General features: G+C 34.5%; 1 protein-coding gene across 1 annotated transcript in view; it reads right to left on the bottom strand.

The window, feature by feature from the left end:
• Positions 1–1,211: 1,211 nt before the first annotated feature.
• The window catches only part of LOC133206302 (stalled ribosome sensor GCN1-like), a 39,723-nt gene continuing 19,384 nt past the window's right edge, over positions 1,212–21,550 (bottom strand). Inside the window, exons 29-52 of the mRNA XM_061342254.1 lie at positions 21,077–21,271; positions 20,676–20,922; positions 19,763–19,884; positions 19,482–19,596; positions 19,028–19,207; positions 18,572–18,792; positions 17,770–17,977; positions 16,931–17,127; positions 16,444–16,633; positions 16,252–16,322; positions 15,920–16,135; positions 15,305–15,469; positions 14,907–15,068; positions 14,677–14,769; positions 12,527–12,670; positions 12,067–12,336; positions 9,156–9,269; positions 7,473–7,703; positions 4,500–4,693; positions 3,911–4,122; positions 3,399–3,550; positions 3,150–3,251; positions 2,636–2,851; positions 1,212–2,193 (exon numbers count right to left, since the gene is read on the bottom strand). Coding sequence (XP_061198238.1) covers positions 2,065–2,193; positions 2,636–2,851; positions 3,150–3,251; positions 3,399–3,550; positions 3,911–4,122; positions 4,500–4,693; positions 7,473–7,703; positions 9,156–9,269; positions 12,067–12,336; positions 12,527–12,670; positions 14,677–14,769; positions 14,907–15,068; positions 15,305–15,469; positions 15,920–16,135; positions 16,252–16,322; positions 16,444–16,633; positions 16,931–17,127; positions 17,770–17,977; positions 18,572–18,792; positions 19,028–19,207; positions 19,482–19,596; positions 19,763–19,884; positions 20,676–20,922; positions 21,077–21,271 — 4,146 coding nt within the window. The 3' untranslated portion in view covers positions 1,212–2,064. The remainder of the gene's footprint in view (positions 2,194–2,635; positions 2,852–3,149; positions 3,252–3,398; positions 3,551–3,910; positions 4,123–4,499; positions 4,694–7,472; positions 7,704–9,155; positions 9,270–12,066; positions 12,337–12,526; positions 12,671–14,676; positions 14,770–14,906; positions 15,069–15,304; positions 15,470–15,919; positions 16,136–16,251; positions 16,323–16,443; positions 16,634–16,930; positions 17,128–17,769; positions 17,978–18,571; positions 18,793–19,027; positions 19,208–19,481; positions 19,597–19,762; positions 19,885–20,675; positions 20,923–21,076; positions 21,272–21,550) is intronic.

Here is a 21,550-nt window from a genome sequence, read left to right as displayed (position 1 = left end):
ACAAGTGCTACATTCCATTCCAGAAACATAATTAAAATATTTAGTTGTTTTTTTTTTTGATACCCTTTAACTACAAAAAGAAAACAAAAAGACACAGAATGTAAAGAAAAGAAAACAGAAAGAAAGTATGAAAGAAAACAAAACAAAACAGAGAGAGAGAGAGGGGGAAAGAAAACAAAAAGTTGCATACATGCAAAATTAGAAGTGGAAGGCAACTGCATGGTTAATATTATTTTTTTTTGTTAATAGATGTACTTTTTGTGGGGAAAAAAGTGAGATTCGGGCCAAGTTGTTAATGTATGTTTTGTGAATAAAGGGGATGGGGTGGGACTAATCCCCATATCATGGCCTTCCCATTCTAATGCCCATGTAAAACTATTCATAGTGTAAATACTATACAGTGTATATCCCCCACACATGAGGGCCCATGATTGGTGAAAAAACACACTGAACTAAAAATCCATCTTAAAATTGTAAGAACAACTAACAGAGTCTCTGAGGTCCAATCAATTCATCTAATTAAATTTACTTCTGTGCCCATTTTGTTGTAATATTCTTTTTTATTTTCTTTTCATAATTTAAAAGTACAAATGTATCCGTTTTATCCAGTTAATTGCAAGTGTTAGACCAAATTTAGTTACTTGGAAATGAGACCTGCTCCAAAAACTTTAACCTGGTCACTCATCCGAAAAATGTAGGTCAGATCCAGCATCCGAAGCAAGTCCAGTAGTGTGCATCCTTAGATGTATCATCCTTGCAAGTTTGGTCAATATAGGGCTTTTAGTTACTTGGAAATGAAACCTGCTCTAAAAACTTTAACCTGATCACTAATCCGAAAAATGTAGGTCAGATCCAGCATCCGAAGCAAGCATGGTAGTGTGCATCCTTCGATGTATCATCCATACAAGTTTGGTCAATATAGGGCCTATAGTTATTTGGAAATGAGACCTGCTCCAAAAACTTTAACCTGCTCCAAAAACATTAACCTGGTCATTCTTCAGCTGAAATTGCAGCATCTGAAACTTTGACTGGTACAATGAAACATACTAGAAGCATCTACCATGCATCTCTGATTAATATAGGGCACAGAAGTACTTGACAAGAAAACTGCACCAAAAACTTTAACCTGGGACGCCAACTCCAACGCCGAGGGTGTTACAATAGCTCCCCCAACTTTGTTGAGGTGAGCTAAAAAGAAAGTAGATAAGTGATTGAATCAATAGATTTATTTCAATAATGAGCATGGTATGCACATATAGCACTATCATTTTTTGTACATGCATTTCACACATTGTGTTCATCATTTTCTTGAGTACCCTATGTACATACTGGAGAACAACTTTGAAAATAAACAAATATAATTGAAAATGGGAAAACAAAATCAACACAAAGCAAAACTTTAAAATCTTTCTCTTTTTTTCAGACTGGTTGACAGGATTTACATGTACTTCTGACATCAAAAATATCATAAACATCCAAGATATACAAATCAATCAAAGTCTCTTTACTGCATTTGTTTAACAACAAAAACCAAAAAAGAGGGCCTCAAAGGTCTATAATTAAATAAATACCTTGTCATCAGACTATATTCTTTTTCATAGTGATTTATTCTGTAGTGTTTTAATACAAGCAAATGTAACTATACTGTAGAAATCTAAAACAAATATAGACCAAAGCAATTGGAAATGTCCTATACATGTAAAAATAACAAAAACACACAAGAGTTACATTAGGCCTGTATGCTGTAAAATCTCGGGATAATGCTTTTTAAATGTCTTGAAATTAATATCTATAAATTTAAAATCTTTCAAAAATCACAAAAAAAAGGACAAATGTGTTTGCATGATTTAAACCTAGTGTCTCATGACAAAATAGGAATTAAAAAAAAAACTTGGATGAACAAAATGATGAAACTCCTCAGTCCTGCATTGTATGTATGTGAAAAAGTGAATTCATAAAATAAGTAACTCCAGAATTGTTTTCAAGCTGATAATTTAAAGATGAAAATGACATCAGCCATACAGTAGCTACACACTTGATTGGAAAGCTCTGAGTCATGTGATTTCACTTCAGAATTGTGTCATCTATTTCATCCAATGGTGGCTCAGGTTGTTTACAGAGTTTGTTTAGAGATTTTGTAACAACATCACTTAGAGACTCTCTCATTCCAACATCCAGTTCTGCAAGTGTTTGCTGCAAGAAGTACAAGAAAGGTTGAATTCGAAAAAGAAAATAATAATGGAATTTGCTGCAGAATCAATAACAATATTTTTGACAAGACTTTTGACATCAAATAAAAACATGATATTTCAAGGATTATTTCAAATTAAAATAATAGTTCTAGGTCTGGTTAGTAGATATCTACCTTAAAGGACAAACATTAGCTCCGGCATTTAATTAAAATGAATTAAAACAAATGCACTATCTCTCGTGCTTATCACTGTGATATACAAGAGCCAACCACAGAGAGTGAACCAAAATTAAAAAAAAAAAAATTGTTTAACAATAATAACCAATTAAAAGATGCGCTTTGAGGAGTGACTATAATTGTATTATATCTTCGAAATAAAACTGACTTCCATCTATGTAAAGAAAACAAAATTTAATTCCAAAGTCTTAAACTAAACTTGCTTACATTCAGCAGGGTATCCCCCTCTCTAAGTTTCAGAACTGAGATGAGGGCATATTCACTGCTAGATTTGACCATAGTGTTCTTCTCTTTAGTGCCCATTACAAGAGCGGGGACAAGAACTTTAATGGCTGACATAGTGAGGGGTTTGTCACAGCTGGCTATCAGGGAGGATACCTGAGTCACTAACAGTTTAATGTCATTGGAGTCTTTCTTTAATCCCTACAAATAAAGCAAAGTTTTAAACTTGAGGTGTTTAATTTGTAGAACATATACCACACTCGACTTTTCAATCCATGAAACCAGTTCATGTAAAACTAAAATCAAAACTTGAAAGCATCAAGTTAAAATAAATTGATTTCTAAAAATCTTCAAGTTTAGTAATAACTTCAGTTGTATTTCAAAATATTTCATCATCAATTACGTTTCCTCTGAACCTCAATATATACAGAATACATTTCAAAAAATATCTTTTTGCCCATAAAAATCACTGCTTCATAATGCATATCTAAAAGTTTACCTTGATGAGTAGACTGACTAGTTCAGTGTCAACATCAGATGATTTGGTTTGATACAGCAAGGCATATCCCAACCCTCTCAATCCACTCTGACACAGTGGCACCTGCAAAACAATGTACAGTAAGCTAGTCATATCAACAAATCTGACTGGCCAACCCCATGTAATTTCTTTCTTTCTTTTTTTCTCTCTTATCTTTGTATTCAAAATTGAAACGAACAAAGGTACTGTTTATAAATGAGTAAAAGAGACCTTGTCTGAGTCAACAAGTCCAGAAAGACACTTGACAATGTTGGATTGGAAGGAGGAGATCCAGATTTTTGGTGCTGCTTCTTTGAGGGCCACCGCTAATGCCTGACTTCTCCCATGTCTCAGTGTCCAGTCGGCACCACTCTCCGCGGTATCTAATAAAAGAAAAAATACAACTCATCATAACAGGCCAAAATCATGTTCAAAACAGGTTCTCATAATGATATCTTCAACCACAATGTCAAGAAAAGTTTTGCTTATTGAGAAATTAAGAAATGTAAATCTGGTTTAGACACCAGAACTACATGGTTTATTTTAAGCTCTATCAATGCTTCACACTTGAACTTCATACTGCCAATATGTTGAATACCAAGGATAAGTCACATTAAGTCCATGGTTATAACTACAAATTAAGTATTATCCATAATCATTAGATACATGTATCTGGAAGTTTTTGTCAGACTCACTGAGTTCAAGACATCAAAGTTTATCTTTTATTTTGTAAAGGGTTTAACCTAATAACTGTTGAATCATGAGTTCAGTCAATTCTTCCTCCGGCAAGATTTTGCACATAGATCCCACACAGCCTGAGGTTGCAGTGCGAGTGGATTCCTCCTGTACTCCCAGCATTCCAACTAAAGTTCCCATGATTCCCTTTCTGGAAGCATCAGACATTTTCTCTCCTGCTCCACAGATACAAAACCTCAGGGCCTGGAGCATGGTGTCCCTAGAAAATAAAAATAACTCTGAAGTCACTGAAATGCATCTTTCCAATCTGCTTTAAAATCTTGCAAGTGAAATTCTCTCATTCGCTGGTATTTCAAATGTGTCAAATCTGCTGAATCCAACATTGCATGATTTAGATGATGTATATTTTTTTGTAATACTTTGTTGTAGACCTGATTAATGCTGTGTTGTTCAACAAAACTTTTAATAGAAGTGATTTGTATTTAAAATTTTCTAACACTGTCTCTAAGGAGGGCTGGACAGTTTCCATATAACAGTTATCGAATATCTATGTTGTGAAATTCATAAATTATTATATGTCACCACTTATCTGACATTATAAATTACAGATAATAGTAAGTACAAACTTCCACTTACTTGACACTCTGGTCTGAAGCATTCTTTACAGCTGAGTGAAGTTCTGTAAACAGTGGGTCCACCCTCGTATGAATAACCGTCAACTTCCCCAAGGCAGACGCTGACTTGAGGCGCACTTGTCGCTGGGGGTCATTCAGTGCTTTTAAGAATGTAGTTTGTAGCTGTGGTAAAAATGGCTTCAGCTGAACTCCAACCTAAAAAACACAAACATTGGAAGGTATACAAACATATGTCTGTTGATGAAATATTTAGAAATTTAATAAAAATTCATGTCATCTGTAAATTTTCACAATAAAAAAAACTACTTGTAAATCACTTTCTTTTCATGAGAATTTTATTTTTGCGTAATTATGCAAGACCGTCTTCTTTTGAAAATTTCATTCTCACAAACAACATTTATTAATAAAAACTATACATGTATACACCCCCCCCCCCAAAAAAAAAATTGTGAAAATTTTGTCCCACTTATAAATACCAAACAGTTTTCTCACAGAAAAAGTATTGCAAAAATATGGTGTTCTACCATATATAAAACAAGAGGCCCAAGAGCCTTATTGGTCACCTGAGTATAATACAACATTACAAAGGGTTCATAGAAGTATAAGCTAAAACAGAATAAACTGATAGATGAAGCTATGTTGCCCAAAAACTAGAAAAAAGGATTATCAGGGATCAGCAAAATAATTAATCTAGTGATCAGTAACAATTCTTAAAGTTAATCTTAATTTACTTGCCTGTACTTGCCCCCATTTGTCACTATCACCATTCTGACTAAACAAAACAATAGCGCTTGAGCACTATTAGAAAGTCAATTTCATTCCCTCTCACAATGGCCTCCCTTGTTTTTTGAACATTTAATTTACAGAAATAAGGTCTTTTTGTCTTTGTTTATCTATTAATTACACTTTATCTGACCTTAAAAACTATGAAAGTGCTTTTTGTATTAAATATTATAAAATTTTATGTATGGTTCTCTTATTCAATTGACCTTTCAATTACATTATTGTGCAGAGAGTGATTAATTATCATAGAAGAATAGCAAAGGGGGATAACTTCTCTCCGTAGACTACAAATTAATTGAGGCCTACCCAGCACCAGAATACTTGACCAAGTGGTCAAGAATTTCACAAATCTGGTAAAAATACCCTTGCTTACTACAACTTTGTCCTCTTTTTGTCCTTGATGCCCATGAGCAGAGAAGGAGATTTTAAAAGAATAATGCATTTTCACTATAGATTCAACACAACCCCTCACTAACACCAGAACTTACCCAGGGGCCATTAAATTCACAATTTTGGAAGAGGCACACTTGCTCATCATAACTGTGCACTTCGTTTGTTTGATTAATACCCAGAAACAGAGAAGAAGATTTTCAAAGTATGAATGTATTTTCACTGTATAATCAATAGAGCCCCACCCTAGTACCAGAGGCCCTAGACCCAGGGGTGGAGAAATTTACAATTTTTGAAAAGGCACCCTTGCTCATCATAATCATGCACTAAGTATGTTTGCTAAACACCCAGGGACATAGAAAAAGATTTTTAAATGTATTTTCATGATATATTCAACAGAGCCCTGCTCTAACACCAAACCCCCTAACCCAGGGCCTATGAATTTCATAATTTTGGAAAAGGCATCCTTGCAGTTAGTGTGTCTGTGAAGTACCAAGGGTCAGAGAAGAAGAAATTTAAAGAATTTATGCATTTTCAATATCTGATCTATAGAGCCCTACCTTAAAACCAGAACCCCTGTCCCAGAGGTCATGAAATTCACAATTTTTCACATAATTACTCATTATAACTATGCAATTAGATTCTAAATACCCTGGAGCAGAGAAGAAAATTGTCAAAGAAATTAGCATTTCCACTATATATAGAATTCTGCCCTAACAAAACCCCTGACCCAGGACCATAAAATTCACATTTTTGGAAGATGCACCCTTGTTCATCATAACTAAGCACTTAATTTGTTTGCTAAATAACCAGGAAAAGAGAGGAAGATTTTCAAAGAAATAATGCACCGTTACTATATAGTGAAGAGCCCCCCCCCCCCCCACACACACACACACATCAGAACCCCTGACCCTGGGGCCACAAATTTCACAATTTTGAAAGAGGCACCCTTGATCATCATAACCATGTACCTAGTTTATCTGCTTAATATGCAGGGATAGAGAAGAAGCTTTTTAAGGAATTTAAGCATTTTTCACTTTATGATCATTAGAGCCCTGCCCTACCTCCAGAACCCCCTACCCTTGGGCCATGAATTTCACTATTTTGGTAGAGGGCCAGTGTTTGAAATTCATTGCAAAAGTTCATAGTAAAAGTTGTCAGCCCTGCCAAAGATCTACTCACCCGAGAAAATAATTGTCTTTTATAAATTTGTTTTTAATGATTATGTGACTGGAACCAGGTCACCATAACTTCAAACCAGAATTTATAAACTGATGAATTCTTCCTCTTGGCTTGTTACACTTTGCTACCGATACTATAAGTTGATATGAAAGAGATTTATCAAATATATGAATTTTAATTATCAAAAATTTTAACAGGTCCAGCCGGGCATCAATACATGCAAATTTGTTCGTCCGCTGCAAAATTTGTGCGTCTCGGGCGGGCGGGCGCACGGTTATTTCAAACACTGTAGAGGGCTCAATGCTTATTACAATCATGCCAACAGTTTGATTGCATGATGTCCAGGAGTAAAGAAGATTTTTCAAGATAGCACTAATTCTTATGATTTTAGTCCTACCCCTAAGGCCCCAGGGGACAGGTTCATGAAACTCGCAATTTTTGTACCCTTCACCCATTGAAGCTATCTGCTAAAATTGTTTGAAATTGGTTAAGCGGTTCAAGAAGCTGAAAATGTTCAAAAGTTTATGACCAACACGATACGATGGCAAAAAACAGATAGCAATAGGTCACCTGATTAATGGCTTATAAAGTAAATTAGCTAAAAAGGAAATTCGCAAACCTTAGCCAGGAGTAGAGTCAGAGTTTCTAGAACTGCAACCTTGACCTGCCAGGTAAACCTGTCTCCAAGAATACGGATGAGAGGACCTGTGATGTTGACAACAGATGGTTTAAGTGCTTCTGCACTGGTGATATTTATCAATTCTCCTAATCCATCAGCTGCTTGGGCCTTCATTTCCTGAGAGCCATTTAAAATGCCCTCTCTAAAGATTGGTAACACTGGTGCAATTCCCTAAAAGAAATCATTTAAATTAAAGAAATCACTAATCAGCATAAGAATTTCTTATAAGTAAAGTCAGAATATAAGACTTTGGCTCAGAATTGCTGAAGTATGTTCATATACCAAGTAAATGATTAATACAAAATTAACAGTCAAGTAAAACTGATGCAAAGCATCAAAGTGGCCGCAAACAAAATTAAGCATTTTAAAAAGTACTTTCCCAAGTAAACATTCACGAAAAGCACAAGATATTCAAGGCTGAAAGAGTGAACATTTTTTATTTCAAACTGTCTTCCAAAGAAAGGGGAGGGGGCACAAAATGCAAGATAAATAATACTTTCAGTGTATTTGTTCATCAAATTGATTTATCGATATGAATAAATTATAAAAATATATTATCATCAAAATGAAGACATTCAGATCTCCAGATGAACCACGTGCTGATACCATGAACTTTGACACTTGATGCTGCTGATATCTGCAGACAATGCTGCAGGGAACAGTGATGAACAACGCAATAAATGCAAAGTGTAGAAAAAATTATCCTTCACAGCTGCAGCATATTCAAAACAATTTTTACTAGTTTTACAAACTTTTCAATTTTTATTCATCACTTTTAGCAAGTACTGCTATTATCATCAGGAAAATCATAACAATTTCCATTCATATTTTATTGTAAACATTAATTATTATCTGATGAGAAATGAAAATTTAACTGAAACATAATAACAACATTTAAGAGTTTAAACAAGTTTTAAAAAATATTTTACTCATAATTCTTAAGCCTGTTATCATTAATGAATTATTTTACAGAACCAATGAAAAAATAACATCTCATTTCCCCATGTGTACTTTCTAACACAACCACAAATGGATTGGCTGCTCCTGCGGTGTATAATGAAAACTTTTATTCAGCATATTGCTTGTCTGTACTGGTCCCATCGTGATAAATGTATTCCTATTCACACTTTTTGATTGTGTCTACTATGAAGCTGCTAAGTATATCTCTACATCTACATATTACCCTGATGCATAACCATCTAAAATAAATTCTTCCACTTTCAAGTTTTAGTAATAAACCTGCGTAAACCAAGGTTGTTACAGGTCTGCAAAGAATTGCCCGAACAAGGTCAATTCGGGCTGTCAAGGTCATAAGCTGCTTAACATGCCTTCTCACACTTAAAATTTCCAGTTGACAAAATGTTATAGTGACTTATAAATATAATTAGATTTTCTTAAGAAATTTTCCAGAATGAAGAAAATATTTAGCACATATGAAAACTATAACACATAATAAACATTCTAGTATAAAATTTATCATGAAAAAAAGAAAATTTGAAGAAAAAAATAATACATAAATAACATAACAATATTTTTTCCGTCAAAGGGAGAATACTCCTCCAACAGAACGTCAATCCTAATACAATTCATTGCAAAGAAGGATAACTCTAACTACACTAATACCTTCTTTGGCAAGCTAAATCCAGGTAATTCTTTTCCTTTGTAGTCTGACATAGCATATCTTACAGCTTGTCTGACATCTGCGATGTGTTGAAACATTTCTGTGGGATCAATTTTCTAGAAAGAAAATAGAATAATTACCAAAACAAAAAAATCAGATCAGTTTGCCAAATAATGACAAAAATATATTTTGAGAGACAAAGTAGAATATATTGACAATTTTTTTTCTAACTTTATTACTTTAATATTTATACAATAATTATGAAATCTAACTATCAGTAATATGAGGGTTGTTCGGAAAGTTCATGGACTGATGCAATAAAATTAATTATACTATGTAGTTTATGCTCACAAAATTTTTAAGGAACATAAATCAACAAAAGATAAAGAAATCAGAGCTCCAGATAAGGTGCGTATATGCAGAAATACGCATTGAATTTTAAAAAATACGCATTGAAAATTAAAATTGGGCATATAGTTACGCAATAGCAATCATAGATAAGCATTACACTATGAAAGTACTGCGTATAATGGATTGAATAATCAAGTACGATTTAGCTAATGATATAAATTGAGGTTAGCTCAAGTGTTTAATTTTTTTCAAAATGAAATATTGATTTAAAAGTGTTTTAATAACCAGGAATATTCTAGTAATGGCGACGACGATTTCCAGTTCGGGAAAAAGAATCCAAAGATTTAGATTAAAATTGATTTCTTTAAATAGGAAGTCTATGCATAGTTACTTTTAAGCACTCAAAAGCTTGTGTTGTCTATATAAGATGATACTATAACAAGTGTAATACATAAGTACTAGAAAACAATGGATACTTGGAGAAAAAAGACTAAGCTGGAGAAAAAAAGTTAATACTGCAATTTATCATAGAGTAATGATGATGGTAAAAAAATCATTGGAGACCATATTAAAACCATATCGAACAAACGAGCTCCGTGTAATTTAAGATCAAATAAATAAATAAATTGCTGAAGAGAGACATTAAGCATAACGTATTTGAATTTACCAATTAGAGTTCTCTTAGATTCTGTAGAGTTCTCTGTTTAGTAGGACGGTTACACACGGTTTGTACATTAAGTTTTTATGAAGGGTTCACTGCCAATTTCTGATTTCTCTCAACTTGTCATATTAATAAAGGTTATTTTTTTACGGTTTACTCTTGCTACGATATCATCTTAAATGGAGAAAAAGTTTCAAGTGCCTATGATAAATTTAGCCACTGTATGATGTTCCTTGTCAAAAAAAAATGTTTCTCAGTTTTTTTATGAAGGGTTCACTGCCAATTTCTGATTTCTCTCAACTTGTCATATTAATAAAGGTTATTTTTTTACGGTTTACTCTTGCTACGATATCATCTTAAATGGAGAAAAAGTTTCAAGTGCCTATGATAAATTTAGCCACTGTATGATGTTCATTGTCAAAAAAAAATGTTTCGCAGTTTTTGCAAAAAGTCTTGTTGGCATTTTTTAAAATTTTATTTAAATAAATTAGGACCCATACATTAACAAGTATATAGGTCCTTGAATAAATGCAGGAACTGTCTTTTGTAGTTTTTTTTTTGTTCTTCTTCTAACATACTTTTATTTCGATAACAAGCTCAAAATCACAATAGATATCAAAACATTGATATATTAACAAAATACATGTACTCTTAAATCATTTTGCTGAAAAGCAAAATCTGCATTGATTTGAAAATCAGGGAGTAAATACACTTTTGGTCAAAATATTATCTGGAGCTCTGGAAATGTTGAAAATTTTAGCTTGATACCTTGAATATTTACCAAATTATCATAAAATAAAAAAGACAATATATGATCAACCGGCGCTGCCACCATTTAGTTTCATGACGTCATTGTTCCTCAATGTCAGCATTCTCTACCTCATACACTTATCTTGATAAGATTCCTTGGAGTTAAGTAAAGATTTAATCCTGCCTTGTTTATATGATTTTACAATGTCATGAACATCTGATTTAAATGCATATAATATTGTTAATAGATCTATACATAGTGAAAGATCCTAACTTGATTATAACAGCATATTTGCTTGTCAGAGGTCAACATCTATCACACATGATAAACGTAACTTTTCGATGTGACAAACTTTGAATACCCTTACTACAAATCGACATTAACTTTTACATCTCTCGTCTCTCTATTCTTTTTTGGCATTTAAAAACAAGTACTCTGAATGCATTTTAGCATTTTATTTTTCAGTAGAACATTTAAATAGTTCAAAGGTCTATGCCAGTTTCTCCGAGGGGGGGGGGGGGGTCATTACATCCCCTTTATTCTTTAAAATTTTAAAGAACTTACAGAATGAGGTAAAAATTGCAAATTTTATGGTACAATTATGTCATACCACATAAGTGAATTAACGGCATTTTTGGATGACAAATGCTCATATCAAAAAAAAGAGTTTTTCTCAGTTACACTTAGGTAGAAAAAACATAATCTTTGAGGTTGCGCCGCCTGGACATACCATTGGTTTCAAAAACATTAACAACTTATTAAAAAATATAAGTAATGATGTATAGTTTATCATATAAATAAAAAAGATGATGTGATTTTAATTTTATGGCACTAGTCTACGAACTTTCCGAACAACACTCGTAAGTACCATTCACTTTTTAAAAAAAAAATTTTATCTTTTAATTAAAATATTGAAAATAGTACATTTCTTTATTTGCAAACATGTACTTTGTACAGAGGATTTTTTTATTATGTAAATAAATATGCTAATAGCTCAAACAGCAAGAAAAGAAATCATTCAGAACTGAAAAATTTATCAACTCGAATTTCCTTTTCCTCTGTATGAAGGTTAAAATCTTTTATTTTTTCAGTCCAGGAAATTTTCATGAAAGAAGAGCATAATAATGCTGGGTCACATAATAATGCTTACCTTAGTGACAGCATTAAGACAATCCCAGGCAGCATGTAACACTTTGTCTGAGGACCTTGTAAACAGAGCAATCAGTCCGCGGAACAACTGAGGGAGATAATCCGAGTAATCGGCACTTGACTTCTCACAAAACGTATGGAGGATCACTACTGCACTCCAGCACTCACTGTTTGTGGGGGACTGGGAGGCACTCAGCAGTTCCTGCATTACCGTCCTTACTCCCACGTCGTCAGTCACAGATAGTACTACGGTACGACAGTATCCTATTTCCTGTAAAAACAGTTAAAATCAAAAATATCCTTCTCAAATTGAGGGAAATTTAAATATGGTAACCTTAATTACATGTATGTGTCCAAAAAATCAAGTAATATATTTTGAAAGAATTTTCATGCATCCATATAAAACATATTGACACCACATTCTGGAGAAACAAAATATTCAAGAAGAAACCATTAATTACCTCTGCCTCCTCTGGGGTGTCCATTTTACCACTAAGAGCTGACAAAAGAGCTGGCAGGATTTTGGACAGATGTCTGGTCAAGGCATCGCCAGCCACAGAGGACAAGAACGACAATGCTCGAGTATTCACTGGAGGGGCTGTTAACTGAAATGGATAGAAAATATTTTTTTAAAGTGACTTGGTATGTTGATTTTTCCTGGATATGCATGATCTGGGTGACCATTCAAAGGGAAATAATCCTGATAGAAGCTGTTTGTGAGTAAATGTTTGCTAGAGTTGTCTTTCTTTAAAATGCCTCACACTAACAAAAGATGTTCACAATTTGAAGTGTATTTTGTAGCAATTAATTTGAATCAAAATCAAGATAAAAATTTCTATGAGATGAAAACTTGTACTGCTATTATTTTGTTAGTATGCTGAAAAATGAAAGTTTTATCTGCAAAAGTATATAAAAACAGTTCCTTCAAAGAGATTTTACAAATCCCACTATAAATTGGCATGCTGCTCTACTGATATCATGTGTGGTGGTAATGCTTGCTTACTGGGTTACATACAAGAGTGGTTCTCTCACTCATCAACACCCAGGGGAAGGTCTGAGACTAAGGCCATACAACCTCCTAGCAGGAGGCCCTCGTAAAGGAGGGGTGGGGAAACCAGAAAAAGTTCCTCCCAGTCACTGCATAAGAAACTTTAAAGTGGATGCTATAGTGTCTGGTGGAGGATTGGAAATTCCCATGGTCAGCTATATAAGTATGATTAGCAAGGTGGCATGGGCCATAACTCAATTCAGACTACTCTATTTCCACACAAACTTTTTATTTACTATACCTTTAACACTTCTTACACGTTACTAATAAATAGTATTATCTTACTATTTTTATGCCCATGGATCGAAAGATAACGGGAGTATATTGTTTTTGTCCTGTCTGTCTGTTTGTCTGTTTATCTGTTTGTCTGTCTGTCTGTTGTCAACTTTAACCTTGCCCATAACTTTTGATTGGTTGGAGCTATGACTTTCATATTTCACATGTGTATTCCTTGTGACAAGACCTTTCTTTGAGTACCATCATATTTGACCTTTTGACCTTGACCTTGGAGTTTGACCCACTTTTGCAAAATTTTATGAGACTTTAACCTTGGCCATAACTTCTGAACAGTTGGTGCTTGGGGTTTCAAACCTCACATGTGTATTCTTTGTGACAAGGCCTTCCTTTGGATACCAACAACTTTGACCTTTTGACCTTGACCTTAGAGTTTGACCTACTTTTGAAAAACTTTAACCTTGGCCATAACTTTTGAACAGTTGGTGCTTGGGGTTTCAAACTTCACATGTGTATTCCTTGTGACAAGATCTTCTCTGGATATCAACCACTTTGACCTTTTGACCTTGACCTAGGAGTTTGACCTACTTTTGAAAAACTTTAACCTTGGTCATAACTTTTGAACAGTTGGTGCTTGGGGTTTCAAACTTCACATTTGTATTCCTTGTGACAAGACCTTCCTCTGGATATCAACCTAGGAGTTTGACCTACTTTTGAAAAACTTTAACCTTGGCCATAACTTTTGAATGGTTAGAGCTAGGGCTTTCATACTGCACATCTGTAATCCTTGTGACAAGACCTTCCTTTGGATACCAACCACTTTGACCCTTTGACCTTGACCTAGGAGTTTGACCTACTTTTGAAAAACTTTAACCTTGGCCATAACTTTTGAATGGTTGATGCTAGGGCTTTCATACTTCACATATGTAGTCCTTGTGACATCACCTTCCTTTGAATACCAACCACTTTGACCCTTTGACCTTGACATAGGAGTTTGACCTACTTTCGAAAAACTTCAACCTTGGCCATAACTTTTGAATGATTGGTGCTAGGGCTTTCATACTTTACATATGTAATCCTTGTGACAAGACCTTCCTTTGGATACCAACAACTTTGACCTTGACCTTGATGTTTTACTTACTTTAAAAAAACCTTTAACCTTCAACATAACTTTTGAACAGTTGCAGCTAGGGCTTTCAAATTTAACATTTTTTATCTTTTGGCCTGGATTTTGACTTGCATTTGAGAAACTTTAACCTTCAACATAAGCTGCCATACGGGGGCATCAGTGTTTCACAAACACATCTTGTTTAAACTTGTGGCTATTACCTGTGGAACAAGATATGGCAGGACTACTCTACTCTTCACAGTCATCACTTGTTTCAACCCATCTAAAGCTGAATCTGACTTTTCTTCATCATCCTGTAAAAAAAATCATTACAAATATTTCTCTGGTCCATGTTTAAAAGACAAGATTATTTTTCAGTGCTATAAAAGTTGACACAAGATGCTATCACCAGCATATGCTGAACAAATCAAATTGGAGTAAAACAACATACCAACTGTTTAAGAAGGACAGGTAGGATTTCATCCAAAGCCCTCTGGCCTATGTTGGAGTGGAGATTATCGAATGTTTCTGCTGCTGCCTCCCTGACTTCTGGTAAATCATCAGTCAATGCTCTCCTGACTGTTGGCACCAGGCTATCAGCATACACTGACACCTATCATAATAAATAATAGAATTAGTTATTAATATAATTCATTATCTGTCTCCTAGTCCAGAGTTTCAACTGTAATACAAAATCCTTTTTAAATTAAAATCCGTTTCCAATTAGTAAAATCTTTCCAGAATGATGATCTACTTATTACAGTCCTTTGCAAGACATTAATTTCAGATGCATGAATGAGCAATTATTTTATTGTTTAACCATTTGGTTATACTAGCATTTGTACGTACATGCTCTCTGCTGGTGGCCTTCATGATTTCTGACAGTCCAATACACACACCCTGTCTCTGGTCAGCTCGGTCCGAGTCCAGACCTTTCTCCAGGATCGGGATTATCTCTGGAAGAACTCGCTCCCCTAACTTCTTCACCAGGTCCCCTAGAGTCCTGGCTGCCACCTAATATGCAAATAAATTATCCAAATTAGGATACAAACACAGAAATCTGACTCTGCCTTTGCAGATTTTAATTTGTGTATACTCCAAGATCTATAAAAAAAAATTTCACATGCTAATCATTTTCTGTATTTCCTATATATATTTCACTGTATTTGATTAATTCAAGAATTTTCCATTGCCAGAGGGCTGTTTTAAAAAAGAACTTATGACTGTCTTAATTAAAAAAAAATTCATAACTCTAAAACCTCTCTAAATTATAATTTTGTAAGATTATACTTTTGTAAAATTGCATAACTGAAGTCCTATATATCAGTAAATTTAATCACAATTTAATCACAGTAAAGAATAAAATAAATTGCTAATGTAAGTATTGGTCTTAGTCATAACTTCTTTAGTAAAATATGGCCCAGATGTTATACATCAATTCAAATAAATCTTAACCCCTTGTACCTGTCTTTTGTCATGACTAGTGCTGGCCAGACAGCCAAGGAGTAGAGAGAAGAGTGTGGGGAGGATCTCCTTGAGAGTCATGGGAGTGTGTGCCACAATTATCTTCCACACGTGAAGGGCAGACTGACGAACCAGAAGGGCTGTGTCAGAACGTCCCATATACAGCCCTGCCAATACTCTGTCACGTCTCTCACGACCCAAGGCTCTAAGGATGACCTACACATTAAAAAAAAAGTATTCAAGACTTATCTATAACAGATTATTGAAAAAATCCCCAAGAAATTAGTCTACACAGATTTTTTGCTGTAACAGATTAGTTTATCTATACTAACCTTCTGAGAGTTTTCAGTTCCAAAGTTATCATCATCATGAGCTGTCTCTGTAGACATCTTACCCGACACACCTGACAGGAGAAATAATCAACACATCACCATTAATGAATAATCCACATAAATCCTCAGACATAAAAACATTCAATTAACCTAGATTTGCAGGTTCTCTATCAATCTTCATCTGAGGCCTACCTGAAATTTTGTAGAGGAGGTCTCCCAGCAGCTGAACAGAGCTAAATCTGATTCTCCAATTGTCATCAAACAAGCCTTTCTCTAATTCCGGTAACAGTAACTCAATGGCCGTGTCAGCATACAGATTAATGATTCTCTGGCCTGCCCTGAGAGATGTATCCCTTACGTACTCAGACTCATCAGCTAAAGCCTGAAATTTGTATATTACATGACTTTCATAGTTAAATCTGTTATAGCCATAAAACTTTGATACTTCTGGTAAAAAATACAAGCATAAAATATTTGTTCTGACATACTAACATAAAAAGTTTTATATAAATATTGGAAAAAGCTGCAAATAGTGAAAGATAGTGTGAAAGTCAGAAGATGAAACCAACTTCCATTAACTACACATAGACCAAATTGACAACATATTTAAATACTCTAGCTATATTCATTCATATTTGAAAAACAATTTCTTTTTTTTTACTTATTATCACAAATGTACCTTTAAAATTGAAGGAATAATAGGTCCAATGTAGTCCAAGAAATCTTTCTCAAACACAGCTGGGAGATAAATATACAGCATAATATAACCGTCCCTGACGTGGGAGGGAATGTCATTTCTCTCGGCTGTTTGGATAATTCCTGGCATCAGACGATGGAGCTCCTGGACACCCAATCCTCCTATCACCTCACTTAATCCTTCAATGATATTAAAGCATTTTGTTACTTTAACTTTATTACTTCATATATTTTTCTTTTGAATTCAGGAAAAATTGAAAAATTCCTCAAAGTACATACAAATGATATTTCATGGTGTTCAATTTACAGAATAATTTATTGGCTCAAACACTGAGAAAAACCCAGGAAAACATTAAAGCATGAATACTCAGTCAAACTAAAAACAAAATTTTTATGGAAAAAGCTGTTTACATTTGTACTCTCTGAAAGATCATCACATGGAAATGACCCCTCAACCCTAACACACTCTTCCTGAAAATCTTGAAAAGTTTTTACACTGCACATGCATGGAAAATGTGAATGAAAATTTGACATGTGACAAAAAAAGTTTATCATTTATTAAAGATGCAGCTAAATATTGTTAAAACTAATATTATATTTGTAAACTTGGCCCAGTTTTAGTTGAAATGTACAGTAGGTGCAGCAGTAAATGTTAAAATTAATCCAAAATATTTTTTTTTCTCAAACTCTCTTCAAAGTTTTATCAATCTGTCACAAATTTCCATGCTTTTTTAAAATATTGTGTCTGAATATAAGATCTGAAACGCAGTGATTTACACATTGCAATTTACACATATTGTACAAATTTTAAGATAAAGTCACCTTGGGCAGCTCCAGATCTATCCACAGAACTTTGTTCACACTTCAACGTCTCCATCAGCCAATTCAGCAGTTCATCAAACTTAGCTCCGCCCATTCCCTTCACCATAGCACCGAGGGCACGAGACGACACTGTCCTGACCTCTGGTACAGGGTCAAGTAAGGACTGCTTCAGGCCAGGTATAACCTTCTCTATGTAAGGATCCAAGTCCTGTAATGGATTTTGATGCATTTGAGGAAATATGCATGTATAATCCTGTATCTTACACATTCAATGAATTCAATTTTCAACAGATTTGAAAAAAAAAACTTTGTACAATTGATCATGTTTTTAAATAGATGTTACTAACATCATTTCAAAGAGTAAATAAATGTGCATATAAAGTACATATAGAAGGCAACTTAATAGATACAGGATCAAACATGGTTTAGTTTAATCAGAAAATTTTAGTATTGACAAGGGAAATAACAAAATTGACATGGGCAGTAAATACAAAGCATCAAAATTTTCTTCAGTGAGTTTGCAGCATCCATTTTAGTGTATATACAGATGCATGTCATCTTTTTCCTCAAGTAATTTTTAGAAAACATTGAAAAACATTTTTCCTGATTAGAAGCACAGCTGGCTTCGAGTGCCATGCCACTGATAAAAACATTATTTGAAATGCTGGTTGTGATGTCACTGCTTCAACATATTGTCTTCTTATAAACACTCACAGATCAGTGTAGAGATTTATAAATCTTTTGCTTTTATATAGTTACATAGTCTACTACACACAGTTTATATAAAAAATTCTAGTGCTACCTTTTGGTCTGTCAGAGAATACATATTTCCTATAATCTGAGCTGCCATTTTTCTGGTCTCTGTATTTCTGTCTTGAAAAGCCCTCTCCACAACAGGCATGATCAGGGCGAGGGAGGGGGCATCAATAAAGTGGACAAACTTAGTCTCCAGCAGAGTCTGTAGACAGACTAATGTCTTCTTGGCTGGTTCCTGTAGAGCGTCCAGTAATACTGGTACAATGGCTGAAAAAAATCACAGAGTATTTATACTTTATAGTGCCAACTAACACAATTTTCATTGTCTGGTACTTGTGTTTTCAACAAGATGGTCGGTTTCTGCATACTAACAACAATGTGCAGGACAATTTTTAAATACATACACATACATTATAAGCTCTTTTTTGCAATTACATGTACTAAATATTCTCAGATTCCAAAATTGCCTTTATTCATATACATACAGTAAATTCAGACCTACCTTGAATTTCCGGATTTTTTATGACCTTCCCGATCTGTTTGAGAGCCTGTGCTCCAGCTTTCTGTACTTTGGCGTGAGAGTCAGTGAGAACTTCAGAGATCTTGGGTACAATACTTGGTAGACAAGCTGACAGCTGTTTGGGGGCACAGAATGCCATTGCTCCCAACAATTCCACAGCTCCTGGTAATAAAGAGATATACACTTACCGGTAGTCTTTCATTAAAATTAATATCATGAATATTAACTAGCCCTACAATATAATAAAGTTATACCAACCCTCCTAGGGCAGTCAAAATTGCTTTGTTACAATCTATGTCTCATTTTATCCAGTTAACACATCATTATTGCTAACAACAGTGTACGAAATGAAAACTTATTTCTCGTTACAGAAGTAAACTCAATTTAAATTGCTTGAAATAAACTCATTTCAACATGTGAAAATGGTAAAACTGACCTGTTTTAGTCCTCCATGAATCTTCTTCCAATCCTTTTAACAATGACGGCAACACAAGTTTGACTCCATGAGCAGTAAGCATACTCATCACTGCTTTAGCTGTATCATCTGCTGCCTGGAAATATATATAAGTACATGTATATAACTTATTTCAAGATTCACCTGTTAATGTGACTAATGTTCTATGATAATAAAGAAACTGAAAAAATAAAATGTTTATTTGCAGTATTTCAAAACTATATATATCAATTTTAAGCAAACATTTTTAAAATTTTACCAACCTGTCTAACATAAGGACTGTTGTCTCCAAAACATAGAAGTAAATGTGGGAGAATGTGGACAACATAGGGCTCAAACAGCTTACCCAGCATCGTACAAAGCATCTCATAGGCAAACAGAGCACCTGTTACAATCACAGGAACACATAATGAGATATACAGAATGGACAGAAAAATTGCAAATTATACTGTAGATAAATGATACAAGAATATTTTGAGTCTATGTGTATCTTAGAGTGCTTTCATGTACCATTCTTCATAATATCTTGCCTCTGATAAAAATCCTAAAATTTCATTGGTTGAAAAGAGTACTGTATAAAAACATATCATGCTGCCTACTGACAGGATATTGTTTACATATTCCTCCCCTAGATGACTTACTGACCAGATATCAAATCCATATCTCCCCTCCACATGACCTACTAACCAGATATCAATTCCATATACCGTTTTCACTTAACATCGCAAGGACCCTTACAACTGATGTCACATGAGCATCAGACAATAATACAATGTAAACAAGGACTATTGTATGATTTTATTTTTTCACTTAGAAGAAATGAACTTTGTTGAAAATCAATGACAGGATAAATTTGTTATGTAGACACTAAGCAGGAGCGGATCAATAGGGGGAGTGGGTGTTGAGCCGTTTTCCTTCATTTCTTAAGCTTCACATGAATATATTGGGTCCTTAAAAAAATGCATATTGGGCTCAACTTGCACCTCGCCAAATATGCATTTTTTCAAGGTCCCCCTATATTTCCATATTACATTGTACCCCTCTAAGTGTCAACATAAGCAATGGTGAAATATCTCTGTGCTATTGAACTACCATGATCTCTTGTGAAATACTGCCGTGTTTAAATCTCTCACTGTTTATATTGTGTTAATATTGTAAGATCCCTACATAAATCACCTTCTTTCCTGCGTGGGTTTTTCTTGTCTTTGACTGCCTCCTCCAGGGTAGACATGATCTCCAGCTGTTTGAGTGCGGTGATTCCCAGGCCCCTCACTAAGCCAGCCAGGCCATAGGCTGCACCCCTCCTTTCTCCATAGTTGTCAGACTCCAAGAGGAGATGGAGGAGCTTCTGTACTAATTCAGGGGCATTCTGCTTGATCCCTGGCACCAAGGGAGGTAAGCAGTTAGCTACAGCTTCTTGAACCTACACATTAAAGATAAGAAATAATGTTGAAAACCAGCTAACACTGAACCTTAACTCATCACAAAAAAACCTGGCTTGCATATGCACATGTATCATTTTTATCTTCAACTAACATAAGCATATTATATGCATGTATAAATGTTAGATATGGTACCTCCTGAGAGGGAGTGGACAATGCTCCAATCAACTGAGCCACAATGGGTTTAATTTTGGGATTGTCTTTATCTAAATGTTTGGCCAGAGATCCCATTAGGATGACAATACTTTGTCGTACAGCATCAAAGCTGGCGGTGTCTGGCGCATTACTCAAACAGTCCTCAAACACAGGCAGAAGGATGTTTACATTCTCCTACAAAATGCAAATTGTCAAATGACTCAGTGCTGTAAACGTGGAAATACATTGTATTTAGCATTGGAGCTAATTTACACTATGAATGCAAGGAAAAACTAACTTTCATGTAAATATTCCCTCATAGATTAATGCTTTTATGAAATTATTTTCTATTCAGCATTAACAGTTTATTATGCTGGTATTGCAGAAATAACCCACACACCTATGGTTTTTCTTAAAAATATTTACACAATTAACAACAGTTGTAAATATCCCTGTTTACAATATACAATACTG

This window comes from Saccostrea echinata, unplaced genomic scaffold (assembly GCF_033153115.1).
Source record: "Saccostrea echinata isolate AGI-Se365-2 ecotype Australia unplaced genomic scaffold, CSIRO_AGI_Sech_v1 ptg000054l, whole genome shotgun sequence".
NCBI lineage: Eukaryota > Metazoa > Mollusca > Bivalvia > Ostreida > Ostreidae > Saccostrea > Saccostrea echinata.
The sequence above is the reverse complement of the archived record's forward strand: the minus strand, read 5'-3'. Positions and strand labels throughout refer to the sequence as shown.